Raw genomic sequence first — 19,255 nt, forward strand, 5'->3', positions numbered from 1 at the left:
CCTGGAAAAAAATACTAAAAGTGGCCCTGTTTTGTAGCAATTGATGGAAGGCAGGGCCAGCAATACCATATTGCAGCACATTATACCACCCCAACAGAACCAAACACCAAAGTCTATCACAAAATACTGCCAGCTTTACAAAATACATCCCCAAAAACATCCACTGGCCGGCCATGAGGAGGGCCCAGGTGCCCCCTGGGCATCAGCCCACCGGGAAATTACCTAAGGGTCACCTAAGCCCTCCTCATGGCTGTCAGGCAGATACATAATGATCTGATGCTCTCTGCATTAATTTAATGTAGGAGCATCAGGTACTTAAGCACCTGACCAGTGGCCACAGGTGCCCTCTTGAATTCAATAGTATTACCACCCTCAGAACGATGATACAGTTTCTTATTGTGGCGAGGGCGGCAGTATATTGTGCTGCACTCTGGTATTTGGTTCTGCTGGGGCAGTATTTTGTTCTGCGCTACAGTACAGCTGGCCCTGCCTACTTCTGTGTCCCTACCTACTTGTGTTTCCCCACCTTCTGTTAGTTTGGACCCACCTACGACATGGGGCAACTTTTAGGGCTTTTTCCATGTCCACTTTAAGTTCCCAGTCCACCCCTGGATGGTTCTTCAAACACATAAGAAGACACCGGTGACACATGGTATGTGGGTGGTTCTGGGGTCCCAGGAGCTTCAAGTTATGTCTCAGAGAACAATTATAGACAGCCTTCACAACAATCATATTGATTTTTGGCACTGTATGGAGGCACTTCAGCATAAGACTATATACAATGTAATCTTCAGGATCACATGAACCTCTGCACTGACTCTGAACATGTGCCCTGGAAATGCAGGGTGCTGTCAGTGATTCATGGATGATTTACCACATGGAGGAAGTTAGCTGTGTTGGTTTTAGAAATGGAGTGTGCTAAAGGGGAATATAGGGGTAGGAAACACAACCATTAACTTTCTGATCCCAGCCTAGAATCTCATCCCAGGGTACATGTAACATATAGCTATAACTCCAGGCGGCACTTGCACTATCCAAAATTACATAAAAAATGGTAATTGCGGTGGAAGGATCTTTTCAAATAATAGGCAAATATACAGAAAAACCTTGTGTTGATGGGGGTGGTCTTTTGGAGAGGTTTCATTGTATTTTTCTCACGTGTCATTCATTTTTTTAGGTGCCTTGGTGTGCCAGGCAGGCTGCATTTTAGAGTCGCTAAACCAGTATCTGGGAGAACGGGGTTACACCATGCCACTAGATCTAGGAGCAAAGGGAAGCTGTCACATAGGGGGCAACCTGGCTACGAATGCTGGTGGCCTCAGACTTCTGCGATATGGATCCCTACGAGGGACAGTCTTAGGACTTGAAGCCGTAAGCTATTTGAAGAGGTGCCTCACAAATATCTTGTTCTCTTTTCTTCTCCATAGTTTTTTTTTTTTTTATTGTCCCCCTTTTTTTTTTTTTACCCGTTGTCAGGTTCTTCCCGATGGATCCATTCTGGACTGTCTCAACTCCTTGCGCAAAGATAACACAGGCTACGATCTGAAGCAGCTGTTCATTGGATCAGAGGGAACTCTAGGCCTCATCACTGCTTTATCCATTCTGTGCCCTCGCAAACCCAGTGCAGTAAATGTGGCCTTGTTAGGTAAGGCGATTTGTTTCATCAGTTATATTTCTCTTGGCTTGGCTATTTTCCCTTGTCATGTCCCAAGGCTTGTTAAAAACTTGGACTTTGACTCATAGGGAGTCAATTCCAAAAGGTGGCACTAGCGAGATGGTTATCTTTTCTTGAGAGATACCTCTATGCCAGTGCGTAGCTAGAGTTCTTTGGGTCCCAGAGGAAACTTTTAATTGGGGCCCCCTCTCCCGCCAGGCCCGGATCGTTACATCCCCGGTCTCCGGTAATAATAATATCCGCCCACTACCCCCAGTAATGTCCCTTTAGCACCCACAGTAATGTCCCTATACTACCCCCTCTGTTTCCAGTAATGTCCTTCCACTGCCCCCAGTAATGTCCATTCACTGTCGACAGTAATGTTCATTCCCCCACTGCCCCCAGAAATCTCCCTATAGTACCCCCAGTAATTTTACCCCAGTCTTTACATGTGAATACCACCGTACAGTACTCTGGGAAAATTTACTCTGTACGTTTAACATTAGTTGTGTAGTAACATTGGTTCCTAGCAGAGCTCATCTTGGTTTGCTACGACCCAGCAGCTCTGCTATTCTGGGGCACTCTAGGTGATCACATGCAGGGGAGTACACAGATATCATAAGCCCCCATAGCAGAGCTTAGTATCGGCCTCCTTGCCCCATCCAGTTTGTGAGTACATGTGCGTCAATCACCTCTAGGCAATGCAGAATGCATAGCACAGCACCCCAGATTTTTGATGAATTAACAATTTTTTTTGTTAAGCAGAAAAAATTTGAATAAAAACAAATTTAATAAATAAGTCGCACCTGGCCTAACTTTATTCCAACTTCTATGTCAGTAAAGTGCAACAAGTGCTTTATAAATATGGCACATCATATTTCTCAATTTTACACCAGACAAGTTCAGCATCGGCCCCCTACCCCTGTGCCTCACAATGGCGCAGGTATAAAGTCCAGGACAATACACCGTACATGTAGCGCATGAAGTCATGGGCAGCTTAGCAGAGACCATCCCCCTATTTCTGTAATGGGGAGCAAGTTGTGGGAATTGTCTGATTTAGAAAAATAATTTTCAAATCCCCTGTTGGGTAATTCAGAATTGAGAAGCTGCTCCCCCATTTCTCCACATTGTTGTATAATATTTGTCTATTTGGGGTATAAGCCATTAAGGGGGTTATGCCATGATTTTTTATATAATTGTGTTTTTATTGAAATACAAAGGCACATATTTGTTTAGTCCATTACATGCAATGATTGATATTAAAAATTTAAATCAGACATCATACAGTACATGACAATATCTTTCTACCAAAGCTCCCCATGTAATGCTCCCATTGCTCTGCTAGACTATCTTCAGCCTGGCTGCTCAGGGGGTATGCCCTTTCTGCTGAAGCTCTCTCCCTCTGACATTCCTGCAGCTCAGTGAGACAAAAAATAAGGAAAAGAACAAACAGCAGGTGGCGCTATACAGATAAAGTTTATTAGATAGCTTTCTGGCTATACAAAAATTTTTATTACATGCAATTACAAAAGTATCCAGGTGACGGTTTGAAAAATGTAAAATATATTTTGTGGCACAACCCCTTTAACTGAGTGTTGGAGAAATACTGCATGCAGTTTTATCTAATAGTGGTTCTTATCTTTGACTCCAGGATGTGAACATTTCAGCAGAGTTTTGCAGGTGTTCACACTGTGCAGAGATCACCTGGGAGAGATTCTGTCGGCCTGTGAGTTCATGGACTCGGAGTCCATGAGGATGGTGAAAACACATCTGAAACTTACCAATCCTTTACCAGGTGAGTGATGACAACCCGGTGACCAGCGGGGATACTGGTGTACATAACTGTAGGATTAATGTGGGTTTTTTATGACTGCAGATAATGCGTTCTACGTGTTGGTAGAAACCTCTGGCTCCTGTGGAAAGCACGATGAAGAGAAGCTAAATATATTTCTGGAGAAGGCAATGGAGTCAGGACTTGTGACATCTGGGACAGTAGCTACAGACCAGGCTAAAATAATGGTATGGCTTTACCCGTATTTCCTTCCCCCCCGTTTTCCAGGCCCTTGTCTTAGTCTTATATGTTCAGACTCATCACACTTATTTACATGCATATAATAGCCATGTTTCCTTTATAACTAGGCACAGGTTTTATTGTCCTTTTCCTCACTTGCTTTGTAATTATGTGTCTCATTTTCATCTTTGTCTCAATAAAATATGAGTGAACCATAAAATAATGGTATGGCTTTAATCTGCAGTGTCTCATCTGTGGTATTAAAGGGTTTCTCTGTGTTTAAAAAAAAATATATAACAGACATAATTAATTATATTTGTATAATTTTATTGTTTACCTATGTTTGCCCTTGAACTATGTTACCCTATGTATACGTTGGGAAGAAAAAGGATGCGAAAGAGCAGTAGACTACACTTTTCCATTCCGCATGGGGTCCCATGGGGTCTACCATACACGGAAGCCAATGAGACCAATGAAAAGGAAAAGCTAAAATCTTGTATTGACATAAGTGTTCAGACCCTTTACACTGCTCAAACTGGACAAACAATTGCTGGGAAGGGATCGTTCCATCCCAACAATCACCTGCTCGTCAGTAAAGGAGACCTCCTGCATTTACATGCAGTGATCTACTACACAGTTTGGGGGAGGAGCGATCGCTAAAGGCCCCTTTACACTTCTCGAACATCGGACAGGTTAACGCTAACAAGCTCGTTCATATGGTAATAGGATCGTTGGTGTGGTCACTAAAATGATCGTTTGCCGGCAGCAGATTGTGCTGTCTAAGTAGCCTCCGCTGCAAACAATGGTTTTGTATGGAGACCAGCTATGGCATTAGCGATCGCTCCTCCTCTATACTGTGGAGGAGACCACTGCAAATAAATACAGCTTTATCCTCCACTGACTGGCAGGCGATTCTCAGGAACGCTTCCTTCCCGACAATCGTCTACTCAATTGTGCAGTGTAAAGGGGCTTTAATGCCGTTGCTCGTCCCCACACAGAATATATTTTTTTGCCAGCAGCAGAGGCTGTTTAGTCTTAACAGAACAAAATGTAAAAAAGTAATTGTGAGTAAAAAAATACTGTTTTACAGTATAATACAAAGGTGTTAGATTCCACAGGTAATTTTACAGCATGATGGCTCAGTGGTTAGCATTACTGCAAAAAAAAAAAAAGGGGGTCAGTCAGCACATCCCAATGTGCAGGTGCACGCTGCCATGGCTAGAAACACAAAGAAAAAAAGACAATGCAAAAGCACTCTGCAAACACAAATAAAGTACAATAATGCCATAATTGTATAAAACAGTCTGGTGCTAATGCTACGCTTATTTTGCAAATTTGAGATTCTTGGAAAATACATTTTGTACAAATTTATTTGGGCCTGTCTGCCAAACGTCAAGGCGATCTATATAAGATGGGAACCTAACACTAATTGCTACCTGTTATGTGTCATAATGGCCACCATAAAATTCAGGGAGTGGCCATTATGGCACATAACAGGTAGTATTTAGTGTTAGGACTCCAGTTGGTCTTGGCTGTCTGCCCCATAGGCTGATTTTAATTAGAGTAAGTATAAAGCTGTAGCCTGCTCTCATTGTATTTATTGGAAGCCATTTGAGAAGTATAGAGTGGGCTCAGCATGCATGTTGGTACCTGCATCCCTGGAATTAATGGAGGCCGTTATGGCATCAAAAATTGTAAAAAGCAGAATTGACACAGCAGAATTGGACCATTTTGCTGTTAACGTGTATATTTGGCTTAAATTATTATTTTTAGAAATGTCACAAAATAACAAAAGAAGTGCTAGTCACCCATTTTCACCCCTACTGCTTCTCTACGGTCGAGTACTGGTCCTCCCTGCTGCTGTTTATTTTCCTAGCTGCAGCAGTGACGTCCTGTACACATCATTTCACTGCTGCAGCCACTCACTGGCCTCAGCAGTCACATGGTTTGTTTGGTACATTACCGCTGCAGCCAAGAAGATGATGTCAGCGCTGCAGGACCAGAACACTGAGAAAAGGGTGAATATCACTTATTTTGTTCTTTTATGACATTAATGCTGCTACCCCTTTAATCTTGTTTTTATTTTTGTATATTTCATTTATCTTTCTTCACACAGTCCCTCTGGGCCCTCCGGGAACGTATCACAGAGGCTCTAGCCCATGATGGTTATGTCTACAAATATGACTTGTCAATGCCTGTGGAGAAACTGTACACACTCGTAGAAGAAACAAGGGCTCGTGTAGGTTCGTCTGCTCAATGTGTGGTTGGTTATGGACATTTAGGTGAGAGAACTCGCTGCACTGCTTTTCCTTGTTGACATATTTATTCCATACACATAAAATAGGCTATTCGGCTGGTTTTTCACACCACAGTATTGATGTGATTTTTTTTTTTATAACATTAAACATCTATAAGCATCTTTTTTCAGGTTTCTCAAATGCATTTTTATCTGGTGGCTCCAAAAACACATTAAAACTGTGGAGTGAGAATCCGCATTATGGGAAACCTTCTTTTACCTCTCCTGCTCCGCTGCTCCTCTCCAGGTCCGGCTATAGCTCCTCCAGTCGCTCTCCCTTGTCTTCTCCGGCTCACACTGCACTGTCCCCTGACTGCGTGCAGAGTGAGGTTATAGTGCGCGCATTACGTCCTGACGCTGTGCGCAGTTCGCACCTGCAGTGCAGTACGGCCTCAGAGAAGAAGACAAGGGAGGGTGAGTAGTGGCAGCGCTCACAGTGCTTCACCCGCTCCCTGCACCTAATGCATACTGCAACTTTTGGGGGGAAAAGTGCATCTTACAAAATTGAAGAATACGGTAGGTTACAGTATATCTGATGTCATGGAAAAAGTACATAAACCTGTAAATTTAACTACAGAAAATGTCTGTATTGTAAGATGCCTCCAGATGATTGTGTATTGGTTATTATTTTCTTTAAATTAGATGCATCATAATATTACAATCGTAAAGTTTCCCAAATGTTAGTAAGACGCACCTGCCCATAAGACGCACCTAGGTTTTTGAGGAGGAAAATAAGAAAAAAAATATTTTGAACCAAAAGGTGTGCTTTTTGTGGGTTTTGAACTAATGGTGGTCTGTGGATGACACTGTTATGGGGGATCTGTGGGTGGCACTGTTATGGGGGATCTGTGGGTGGCACTGTTATGGGGAATCTGTGGGTGACACTGGTATGGGGATCTCTGGATGGCTCTTATTAGGGTCTCTGGATGGCACTGTTATGGGGGGGATCTGTGGATGACACATATATAGCATCTTATGCTATGTGTCATCCACAGATCCCCTTCATATCAGTGTCCCTGTAGTGTGAATGACCCCCCAATACAGGGGGTGGGGGTCGCATCTGGTTTTATAATGACAGCGGGGCCCGTGCAGTGACTGTATTATACTACACGGGCCCCGCTCACTGTATGGAATCGTATATGTAATTGTAGGCATTTGTTAATATATAAAAATTCAGGGTAATCAGCGCTTGTATTACTTACTGCGCCGCCCACATTATGAATCAAGCAGGTGGCGTGGGCGCATGACGTAGTGACTCACGCTGCTAGCGCCCGTTCTCCCGGCCTGCCTCCTCCCTCCTCTCTGCTACTGAGCGCTTGTAAGTAATACAGGCGCTGATTACCCTGAATTTTTATATATTAACAATGCCTACAATTATAGATAAGATTATATACAGTGAGCGGGGCCTGTGTAGTAGAATACAGTCACTGCATGGGCCCTGCTGTCATTATAAAAGAAGATGCCGGCCCCCAGCCCCTCCTCCCTCTCAGCTGATACACCCGCGGCGCGGCATCGCGGCGCTGCGTATCATTGAAAATTCGGCAAAATGCAGCATACGCCCCATAAGGCGCACTGCTATTTCCCCCCCACTTTTGCGTCTTATAGGGTGAAAAATATGGTAGTTAATATCTTTTTTATACCTCAATACAATATAAAGCTAAAAAGTTATCATAGTAACTAGTGGCATCAACATAGAAATCTGATGTTACGTAACCCGTCTGTTCTACAGGTGATGGAAACTTGCATTTAAACATCACAGCAAAGTCGTACAGTGACGCCTTAGCGTCGGCCCTGGAGCCTTTTGTGTATGAATGGACATCTCAACACAGAGGCAGTATAAGTGCTGAACATGGTCTGGGATTCAAAAAGAGGGACCACATTTATTACAGCAAGTCCAGAGGAGCAGTGAGCATTATGCAGAATCTTAAGCATATGCTGGATCCAAAAGGCATCATGAACCCATACAAGACTATCCCTCCAGCTGAGCGAACCCCTGGCATATAAAATGTTAACAGAACTTGTTAGCGCCTAGAATTAAATTTCCTAGTCCTTTCTGAGTAATGCCCCATTTCTATAATGTATAAAATTATTGTATACAACATGTATAGTGAAATTAAATAATTAATTTAGCAATTTAGTCTGGATTATGTCACTGTTGACCATAGGACGTACCTACAGTGCTAACGTTAAAGGGTTTCTGTCAGTAGGATCAACCCAATTAACTCAGTCAAAGTGCTGGTAAGGTTGCCCTAGCTGATTGAAAACAGCATACCTTTCTTCTCCTAATCTTTTCAGTGGCCGCAGCATTAAACTGATCCCCTTGTGCCATGTGACCATTCGTCATGATGCAAGGGGAGCAGGTCACCGCTGCTGCCATTGATTGGCAGCAAGTCTGCATCCAGGGACCCAAGCAGAGCAGCGGAGGCATTGGAGCGTAGGAGCAGAGAGCCAGCATCGAGAAGCAGGTAAGTATGCTTCCCTTCGCAGGTCTGCCCAGAAGGGTCCAAACATGCACGACCCCTTTAAACCCAGTTAATATGTCATTTTAAAATCATTTAAATGCAGATTCTTTGTGGATATTACCGGGGATTTTATCTGTGGAATCCATGGTGAAACTCCACAGCATAACTTGACATGTTGTGGATTTAAAATCTACACCACAGTTCAATTGTGCTGCAGATTATTTTGCAGTTTGTGGATACCATTTTTTAAAATATATTTGCTGCTTCTGTAAAACAATGAGGTTTTGCAGCACAAAAATTCACAAAGTTTTATTCCTATGTTGATGGACCCGTAAAGTGCTGAAGTATTTGCTAGGAAAGTTCAGACTATTTACCATGGAGGCTGACTATGCAACTGCTATGATGCCAATAGTCTGCTGAATTTGTCCTGTATCTAAAATAAATCCAAGCATTTTCCCAGCAGCCACCACTTGGGGGAGCTCACTGAATAGAGATTTTCGCAGCTGGCAACGGTATGCATGCAGCTACCTCTAGTGGTGGCGTTTTATCAAGTACTGAAGGGAATCGGGTTAGGGATGTAATGGAGATTTATCAAGAAGTATATTACCCACAAGTAGCCCCTGAGACCCTTTTTATAGGGCAACGTTGGAAACACTTTTACGGCCTATTCTGGCAACACCCAGTGTCTAATTAGACCATACATGTAATCATTTACCTGCCTGAGGCATAACTGCATGCCGGATTTTGTGGCCATCCAACGTTTATATCTGGGTGCGTTATTTTTTTGTCAATGAGTTTATGTCATATGGTGCTCATATGTGTACTAATATGTAGCGTTTATGTGAATCTCATCATAGCCACCATGTGAAAAATGATACAATGTCCATATAAATAGAATCATATAGTAAGATTGCGTGCCCATTCAGTGACCATATACTGTTATACCCTGCTAGCCAGCTTAGCTAACCAACTAGCTACCTACTTTGAATGATCTCTTATGCCACTGAAGCGATTTGCAATTCCTGAAGATGTGAGGTTTCCAGATGTGGCTGAAGCTGAGGCTGCAATTCAATAGCAATGAGTTTACTGTGAGGCTGCTGTAACCCAGTGCAATGCCCCAGCACCACTGCAGCCTCTCTTTAGTAGTTGCACAACCAACTTTGCCATTACTGCCTAGACATGCAGAATTTTATTGTTGTTTCATAATATAGCCATGCTTGAGTGAAAACTTTCATTTCATTTTATTTTTAATTTTGTCATGGTGCCCAAAAAAAAGTAAAAAAGGTACAACCCGGATTCCAAAAAAGTTGGGACACTATACAAATCGTGAATAAAAACTGAATGCAATGATGTGGAGGTGCCAACTTCTAATATTTTATTCAGAATAGAACATAAATCACGGAACAAAAGTTTAAACTGAGAAAATGTACCATTTTAAGGGAAAAATATGTTGAATCAGAATTTCATGGTGTCAACAAATCCCCAAAAAGTTGGGACAAGGCCATTTTCACCACTGTGTGGCATCTCCCCTTCTTCTTACAATACTCAACAGACGTCTGGGGACCGAGGAGACCAGTTTCTCAAGTTTAGAAATAGGAATGCTCTCCCATTCTTGTCTAATACAGGCCTCTAACTGTACAATCGTCTTGGGTCTTCTTTGTTGCACCTTTCTCTTTATGATGCGCCAAATGTTCTCTATAGGTGAAAGATCTGGACTGCAGACTGGCCATTTCAGTACCCGGATCCTTCTCCTATGCAGCCATGATGTTGTGATTGATGCAGAATGTGGTCTGGCATTATCTTGTTGAAAAATGCGGGGTCTTCCCTGAAAGAGATGACGTCTGGATGGGAGCATATGTTGTTCTAGAACCTGAATATATTTTTCTGCATTGATGGTGCCTTTCCAGACATGCAAGCTGCCCATGCCACACGCACTCATGCAACCCCATACCATCAGAGATGCAGGCTTCTGAACTTAGGGTTGATAACAACTTGGGTTGTCCTTGTCCTCTTTGGTCCGGATGACATGGCGTCCCAGATTTCTAAAAAGAACTTTGAATTGTGACTTGTCTGACCACAGAACAGTCTTCCATTTTGCCACACTCCATTTTATATGATCCCTGGCCCAGTGAAAACGCCTGAGCTTATGGATCTTGCTTAGAAATGGCTTCTTCTTTGCACTGTAGAGTTTCAGCTGGCAACGGCGGATGGCACGGTGGATTGTGTTCACTGACAATGGTTTCTGGAAGTATTCCTGAGCCCATTCTGTGATTTCCTTTACAGTAGCATTCCTGTTTGTGGTGCAGTGTCGTTTAAGGGCCCGGAGATCACGGGCATCCAGTATGGTTTTACGGCCTTGACTCTTACACACAGAGATTGTTCCAGATTCTCTGAATCTTCGGATGATGTTATGCACAGTTGATGATGATGATAGATGCAAAGTCTTTGCAATTTTTCGCTGGGTAACACCTTTCTGATATTGCTCCACTATCTTTCTGCGCAACATTGTGGGAATTGGTGATCCTCTACCCATCTTGGCTTCTGAGAGACACTGCCACTCTGAGAAGCTCTTTTTATACCCAATCATGTTGCCAATTGACCTAATTAGTGTTAATTGGTCTTCCAGCTCTTCGTTATGCTCAAATTTACTTTTTCCAGCCTCTTATTGCTACTTGTCCCAACTTTTTTGGGATTTGTTGACACCGTGAAAATTTGAATCAACGTATTTTTCCTTTAAAATGATACATTTACTCGGATTAAACGTTTGATCTGTCATCTACGTTCTATTACAAATAAAATATTGACATTTGCCATCTCCACATCATTGCATTCAGTTTTTATTCACAATTTGTTTAGTGTCCCAACTTTTTTGGAATCCGGTTTGTATTTGCATTTTCACTTTATCTGGGTTTTCATTTTATTTTTGGCTGGATTTGCCTCCCATATCCAAAGGGCTAAAAGAGCACCTTAGTGGTTTCTTTGTACAACATACAGTACAGTGAAAATAATGGCACAAGGTTTAAAGGGTCTGTTTCACTTCCGCAAATGGCATTTATCATGTAGAGAAAGTTAATACAAGGCACTTCCTAATGTATTGTGATTGTCCATATTGCCTCCTTTGCTGGCTTGATTCATTTTTCCACCACATTATACACTGCTCGTTTTCATGGTTACGACCACCCAGCAATCCATCGGCGGTGCCAAAAGAGGTGTCTGACACATAGCAGGTGCTTCCACCCCAACATCCTGGCAGTGGCTACGTGCAACCTAGCACCCCGGGGAACTTGGTAGAGGTCAAATTACAGCAGTACTGCTGGATTTCCACCAGCAGTATCCATTACAATACTATGCACAGTCCATGTAGGGGCAATGTTGTAAGGATGAAGTCAATATGCAAACAGTAACCTTGTAATGTCCATCCAATCCTTAGGAGTCGTTCAAGATTAGAAAAACATGGCTGCTTGTTTCTAAAAACCTGTCCGCGGGCTGTGTGTAGTTTTTCAGTTCAGTCTTATTCACTGCAAAGTTGCTGTTCCAATATCAGACACAACCTTTGGATAAGTCTCCTCACGTTTCAGGAAGAAAGCAGCCATGTTTTTCCAATCCTGTATAACCACTTTAATATTTTGATACACATAGAAATCGCAAATGTCACTTTAAAGGGGTTCTGTGAGAATTAAGAAAATTAAAATACTTAAATATTACTTTATTATACCTATATTCACAAATATCTTTAATTAGTTATAATTGCTCATTTTGTCTGGGGAGCAATCATTACGAGAAATAAAATGGCCGCCATCCTATTAGTACACACAAAACCTGTTCTAATCACACAGCAGGACAAGTTACTTCACAACACTGAGGTAAGGAGCTGCCTCATCCTCCTCTTTGCTCTGCTTGTCAGGGATTATGATCCTGAATACAGCTAATTAGAACTGCAGCTGAATCTCTGTAAGAATGGAGTTCATGAGGAGACATGAAGTACAGAATGGATAGACAGGACAGACTGCTCATCAGCCACATCCTCACCCTCCTCTCTGTACTTCATGTCTCCTCATGATACTTCATTCCTACAGAGATTCAGCTGAAGATCATATTAAACTGTATTCAAGATCATAATCCCTGACAAGCAGAGCTGAGAGGAGGATGAGGCAGCTCTTTAGCTCATTGTTGTTAAGTAACTTGTCCTCCTGTGTGATTAGGACAGGTTTTGTGCGTACTAATAGGACGGCGGCCATTTGATTTCTCCTGATTGCTCCCTAGACCAAACCAGCCATTATAACTAATGACACACCCTCTGTACTTTGATTGACAGGGCCAGGCAGTGCCACCTATCTGTAAGTTCTCAGACATTCTGCACGGTGGCTCAGTGGTTAGCACTGGTACCTTGCTGCTCTGGGCTCTGAGGTTCAAATCTGACCAAGGACAATATCTCCGTGGAGTTTGTATGTTCTCCCTGTGTTTGCATGGGTTTCCTTCCATACTGCAAATACATATTTCCCAGCTCCACTGAGAATAGCAAGAGATGATAATGTTTTTAAAGCACTGCAGAGTATGTCAGAGCTATATAAGTGAGCAAAATTGGGGTTGGCTGCTTTTTTTATATATATTGATGACCTATCCTCAGGATACGTTATCAATATCAGATCGGCAGGGGACTGACTTCTCTTCATTGTTTACCTGCTCACCGTCGCAACTATAGTGGTGGGCAGCTGTGATGACAACTATTCCATCCCATGCACTTCTATGGCACGGCTCCTTCCTGTTCAAGCAATCGGTAATTAATGGTTTGTTACCAATAATTGTTTCATCAGTCAGCCCGTGTAAAGGGGATTAAAGTTAAAACCAGGCTTGGATCCCTCAGAGAAAAAATATATTGGAAAGAATTGTGCCGCCTCTGTGTTTTGAAATTACGCTTGGTTTTGGGTCACAAATACTGAATGAAAAATACTGACCGTGTGAAAGTAGCCTAAAGAGATCAGTACTTCTAGTAATCAGTATGCCTCTCCCCATACAAATGTGTGTTTGCATGTATTCTGAATAGGGAAAGGGGAGAAAGCAATGGCCAGCCACTTTTGGCAGTGGCTTTTTCCCCTGAAAACATAAGGATTTGACATGTTGATATCTGAAGGTAACATTGGGTTCAATGTTTACATACTCCTGCCAGAATTTCTTGGTGTATACCTTTAAAAAACAACAACATTGAGCAGGAGGAGCTGAGCAGATTAATATATACCGTTGCTACTACAAGAAAATTTAGACTAACACAATCGTGCATGGTCACAGGTGCGTATGCATCAAGTAAGCATACAGAGAACTAATAAAAGCATGGCTGCACAACATTTCACATGTAAACAATAGAACTGAGAAATGAGGATCAAATTAAATTAAAGTGGTATTATACCTACTAGAAATGAAAAAATTGAAGCTCTGCGCACATTTTTGATCAAACGTGTGTCGGCCCATCTACCAGGCGTCAAGGTGGCTTCCGCAGATGGGTACCTAGCACCAATGAAACTACCATATTTTTTGCTTTATAAGACGCACCCCAGATTTTAGAGGAGGAAAATAAGAAAAAAATATTTTTCATCAGACCTCATATCAGATCTTCAGATCAGACCCCCATAAAAATCAGAACAATCACATCATACCCCCATATCAGACCTCCATGTCAGAACACCATCAACCTTTTATGTCAGACCCCCAACAGAACAGCCCTTTTCTTTTCAGACCCCCATCAGACCTCATATCAGCCTTTTCTTTCAGACCTCAGATCAGCCCTTTTCTTTTAGACCCCTATCAAACCTCAGATCAGCCCTTTTCTTTCAGACCCCCATCAGACAAAAACAATAAAAAAATTCTTGCCTCTCCTGTGCCGCAGCTCCGCTCCAGGTCTGGCGTCGCGCTCCCCTGTCTTCTCCAGCCCGCGCTACACTGTCACCTAACTGTGTGCAGCCTCAGGTCATATTTAGCGCACTACGTCCTGACGCTGTACGGAGCGCAGGCCCTAGCAAGAAGACCAGGGAGAGTGAGTATCGGAAGCACTTGCAGTGCTTCTTCCCTGCTCCCGGCACCTAATGCATACTAGTGAGCGCTTCCATAATGGAAAAGTGCTCACTGGTATTCATTTTATAAGACGCAAGGCCATTCCCCCCTACTTTTGAGGGGGGAAAATCTGTGAAATTTGGAATTGAATTAAGAAAATATGGCTGGCTCACAATGCAATTGAATGAGGCATACATTTAATAAAACATATCCTTAAATATATATAAGACCATAATCATTTGCATTCTCGGTCCCTATTATGGTGCCGATTTGTGGAGCGCTTACATATATGTTACCTATACAGATATCAGATGGTTAGATATAAGTCTTGTGTTAATCAAATAGATATTAGATTTGCTTCATAAAGGGGTTGTCCAGGTTCAGAGCTGAACCCAGACATATCCCCTTTTTCACCCAGGCAGCCTCTGGGACATGAAATACTCTGATGCTCTCCCTTGCCCTGCGCTGTAGTTCTTACATTTTTACACTGCTAGGCAGAGGCTTCGGTCTAGCAGTGTTTCTTGTGATGTCACCGGCACTGATGGGCCGGCTTTAGCGCTGCCCTAGCCTTTTACAGGGTAGGGCAGCGCTAAAGACTTCCCATTGGTGCCGGTGACGTCACCAGGAACACTGCTAGGTGGAAGCCTCCGCCTAGCAGAGACCCGGTATGTCACTGGATCTGCAGAAAAAGCCCATGAAATACTCCAATGCTCTTCTCACAGGGGCTGCCTGGGTGAAGAAGTTGTTCACACTGCTCTATGCTGTTTTTGTGCAGTTGTTTTAGTGGGACCTTTCGACTAAATTCTTCCACTTTGTCATTGATCACAAAGTCATTCATAAAGTGCAGGTAAATGGTTTACTTTTGTCTCTTTACTTAATCACGCTTGTTTGATAAATAAATGTTGCAAACAAATTTGCTACGGATAATAACTAATAGCTACAAGTTGGTCTGCGCTACTGCGTCTTGAACCCCTTGTTGTCCACCCGTTCTACTGCGCTCTGCAGTATGACGGATTGATCTTATGTCAGAGGGATTAGCTTAGGGGGAAAGATCGATAGTGGTAGCTATAGTAGGTTCATGCTGTAGTGTGTCTCATCTTTCCTTGTCCTCCTTCTTGGTCTGCTGCGTTCTCCAGTTCCACAAATCACCGGCTATATTAACTTCACGCTTGCGCTCTTGTTACACCGGTATTCTTTTTGTTCCTACAGCACTATGTGTTGCAAGATTATAATGAAGAGTCTTACCAGTAGTGATGAGCGTCAGGGGCAATATTCAAATTTGCGATATTTTGTGAATATTTGGGCGAATATTCATCATAAATTAGAGAATTCGCCATTATTTTCTTGATTGCGAAAATCTGTAATGTAATATGCGCATATTGCGCACGCAATACAAGCGTGGGTCTCTTTTCCTAAATTTTTCAAGGTGCTAGAAGTTTCCTGAGACTGGAGAAAATGGTTGGCACTGCAGAACATTACAATAGCTTTATATGCAGATAGAGTGCTCAAATATATTTGCGATTGCGCAAATTGGCGATTAATGATGCACATTTTTTGGCGCAATACGTGCAACTTCACATTTTAGAAGGTCTGACTACATATTACTTATTGGTGCATTAAGTATTGTGAAGTTGTGACATCACAGCACTATGTCTGTAGCATGTATGTATGGACAGCAGAACCAGCTACACTATATCACCATCTAACCTACACTCACTATCTCCCACAGCCCCATTCACACGTCCGCAATTTCGTTCCGCAATTAGTGGAACGGAATTGCGGACCAATTCATTTATATGGGGCCGCACAATGTATGGCCCGGCTCCGGAAATGCAGAACGCACATTGTTCGTGTTTTGCGGATCCGCAAAACACGTTACGGACGTGTGAATGGACCCTTACTATCTGTATTATATATATATATGCTAACTAATAGTCCGAGTAGTACGCCACTTTTACAGACTGACAATAATACGCACAAAACCGAAGATAAAATTGATTTCAGAGGAAAAATTGTTAGGAAAAATTATTTCCTGTATATTTATATCACTTATATACACTCACCTAAAGAATTATTAGGAACACCATACTAATACGATGTTGGACCCCCTTTTGCCTTCGGAACTGCCTTAATTCTACGTGGGATTGATTAAACAAGGTGCTGATAGCATTCTTTAGAAATGTTGGCCCATATTGATAGGATAGTATCTTGCAGTTGATGGAGATTTGAGGGATGCACATCCAGGGCACGAAGCCCCCGTTCCTCCACATCCCAAAGATGCTCTATTGGGTTGAGATCTGGTGACTGTGGGGGCCATTTTAGTACAGTGAACTCATTGTCATGTTCAAGAAACCAATTTTAAATGATTTGAGCTTTGTGACATGGTGCATTATCCTGCTGGAAGTAGCCATCAGAGGATGGGTACATGGTGGTCATGAAGGGATGGACATGGTCAGAAACAATGCTCAGGTAGCCCGTGGCATTTAAACGATGGCCAATTGGCACTAAGGGGCCTAAAGTGTGCCCAGAAAGCATCCCCCACACCATTTCACCACCACCACCAGCCTGCACAGTGGTAACAAGGCATGATGGATACACGTTCTCATTCTGTTAAGCCAAATTCGGACTCTACCATTTGAATGTATCAACAGAAATCAGTCTTCAACAGTCCAATTTTGGTGAGCTTGTGCAAATTGTAGCCTCTTTTTCCTATTTGTAGTGGAGATGAGTGGTACCCGGTGGGGTCTTCTGCTGTTGTAGCCTACCTTTCTTTCCCATTCTGACATTCAGTTTGGAGTTCAGGAGATTGTCTTGACCAGGACCACAACCCTACATGCATTGAAGCAACTGCCATGTGATTGGTTGACTAGATAATCGCATTAACGAGAAATAGAACAGGTGTTCCTAATAATTCTTTAGGTGAGTGTATATAAAAATCAGTTTCTGTCTATCTAGACATCTGTCTGTCTGGACATTCTTTATGTGCGACCAAGCGACTGGACCGATCGTCACCCAATTTGGCACAAAGGTGCATCAGGTGTCTGTCTCAGCTCTCTAGGACGTACCGTTCCTGAGATATTCCCAAAAAATGACCCACATTAGCCAATACAAGCCTGCAAGTCTTTCTCTTCAAATCCCAACTGGGGTAACTATGTATTGCAATCTGTTTGCGAACTTGATTGGAATAACTTTTTACTGCCTGAGTAAGAACGCTTAAAATATTACTTTATTTTGATAAAGGTTAAAATGTTGTGGCTACCCGCCAACAATACAAATCAGGCTAGGTGCAATGAAGCAGTGGACTGCTTGTATAATATACAGCCACTGGCTTCACTGGTACTATTAATTTTTCTGTGTGCAGCACTGGAATAGTTATACCAGAATAGCTGCTCTCAGAATAGATACACTGAATCCCAACGGCCATAAACACAGTTTTAGGCTACATGCACACGACAGTTGTTTTTTGCGTCCGCAAAAATATATCCCTTGTAATAAATGCCTATCCTTGTCCGCAAATGTGAAAAAAGTAGGACATGCACTATTTTTTTTTGCTGAAGGGAAACACGGACAACGGACGCGGAACACAAACGGATGAACTATCAGGGGTCACTTTTATGGAGTTTCTACTTTAGGGGTGCATCGGGGGGCTTCAAATAGGACATGGTGTAAATAAACCAGTCCAGCAAAATCTGCCTTCCAGAAACCACACGGTGCACCTTTCCCTCTACGCCCTACCGTGTGCCCGTACAGTAGTTTACGGCCCCAAATGGGGTGTTTCTACAAACTACAGAATCGGGGAAATAAATATAGCATTTTGTTTGGCTGTTAACCCTTGCTTTGTTACTGGAAAAAAATGGTTTAAAATGTAAAATTTGCCCAAAAATTGAAATTCTGAAATGTCATCTCTATTTGCCAATAACTCTTGTGGAACACCTAAAGGGTTAACAAGCCTAACTCTTGCACCAGGGCCCATGAGCCTTTAGCTACGCCCCTGTATTAGACCATACATACTGCCTGGTAGGGCTCATTATGCTGATTATGTATGATAAATAGCTGTAGAGATATCTGTGTTTTTATTCATATGCAAATAAACAATTCGAGCACTCAGAGGCGGGGCTGAATATTCTGAGCAACGCTCTGTAACACCCCCTGTGCTCTGCACACACACCCCTCCCCCCATTGACTGACAGGGCTAGACAGCAGGGGGACCCGATGGACACCCTGCACCCGGCAGGATACCACACGTGCAGCCGTCAGCGCAGTGTTTTCACCGATGCTAGTGCATACAGCAGGGGTCCAACTATCAGTGACTGCCGGACCCCTGCAGCTGATCGGGTGGGAGTAGCTCCTGTGGCCGCCCGATCTGAACGCTGTACCTGTACGGAGCTGGGATTTGTGACCGTGTTTCCAGCGATATACATGTACAGCGCTGGTATCCTATGGGTTAGGCCTCATGCACACAACCGTTTTTTTTTTAAGGTCCACAAAAACTAGGTCCATAGGTCCGTGATCCGTGTCCGTTTTTTCTTCCGTGGGTCTTCCTTGATTTTTGGAGGATCCACGGACATGAAGAAAAAATCGTTTTGGTGTCCGCCTGGCCGTGCGGACCCAAACGGATCCGTCCTGACTTACAATGCAAGTCAATGGGGACAGATCCGTTTGACGTTGACACAATATGCAATTGCAAATGGATCTGTCCCCCATTGACTTTCAATGTAAAGTCAGGAGTCCCTATTATACCATCGGATCGGCGTTTTCTCCAGTCCGATGGTATATTTTAACTTGAA

At 42.9% G+C, this 19,255-nt stretch overlaps 1 protein-coding gene across 2 annotated transcripts in view; it reads left to right on the plus strand.

Annotated features, from left to right (window-relative positions):
* D2HGDH (D-2-hydroxyglutarate dehydrogenase) overlaps nt 1-8,098 on the plus strand; it is a 56,346-nt gene extending 48,248 nt beyond the window's left edge. For both annotated transcript variants that reach the window (XM_044291825.1, XM_044291824.1), the window contains exons 5-10: nt 1,178-1,371; nt 1,477-1,645; nt 3,306-3,449; nt 3,531-3,673; nt 5,782-5,947; nt 7,691-8,098. In XM_044291825.1, the coding sequence (XP_044147760.1) occupies nt 1,178-1,371; nt 1,477-1,645; nt 3,306-3,449; nt 3,531-3,673; nt 5,782-5,947; nt 7,691-7,965 (1,091 nt within the window). In that variant the 3' untranslated portion in view covers nt 7,966-8,098. The remainder of the gene's footprint in view (nt 1-1,177; nt 1,372-1,476; nt 1,646-3,305; nt 3,450-3,530; nt 3,674-5,781; nt 5,948-7,690) is intronic.
* Nucleotides 8,099-19,255: the final 11,157 nt, after the last annotated feature.

The sequence above is a fragment of the Bufo gargarizans genome, chromosome 4, assembly GCF_014858855.1.
Source record: "Bufo gargarizans isolate SCDJY-AF-19 chromosome 4, ASM1485885v1, whole genome shotgun sequence".
Taxonomy (NCBI): Eukaryota; Metazoa; Chordata; class Amphibia; order Anura; family Bufonidae; genus Bufo; species Bufo gargarizans.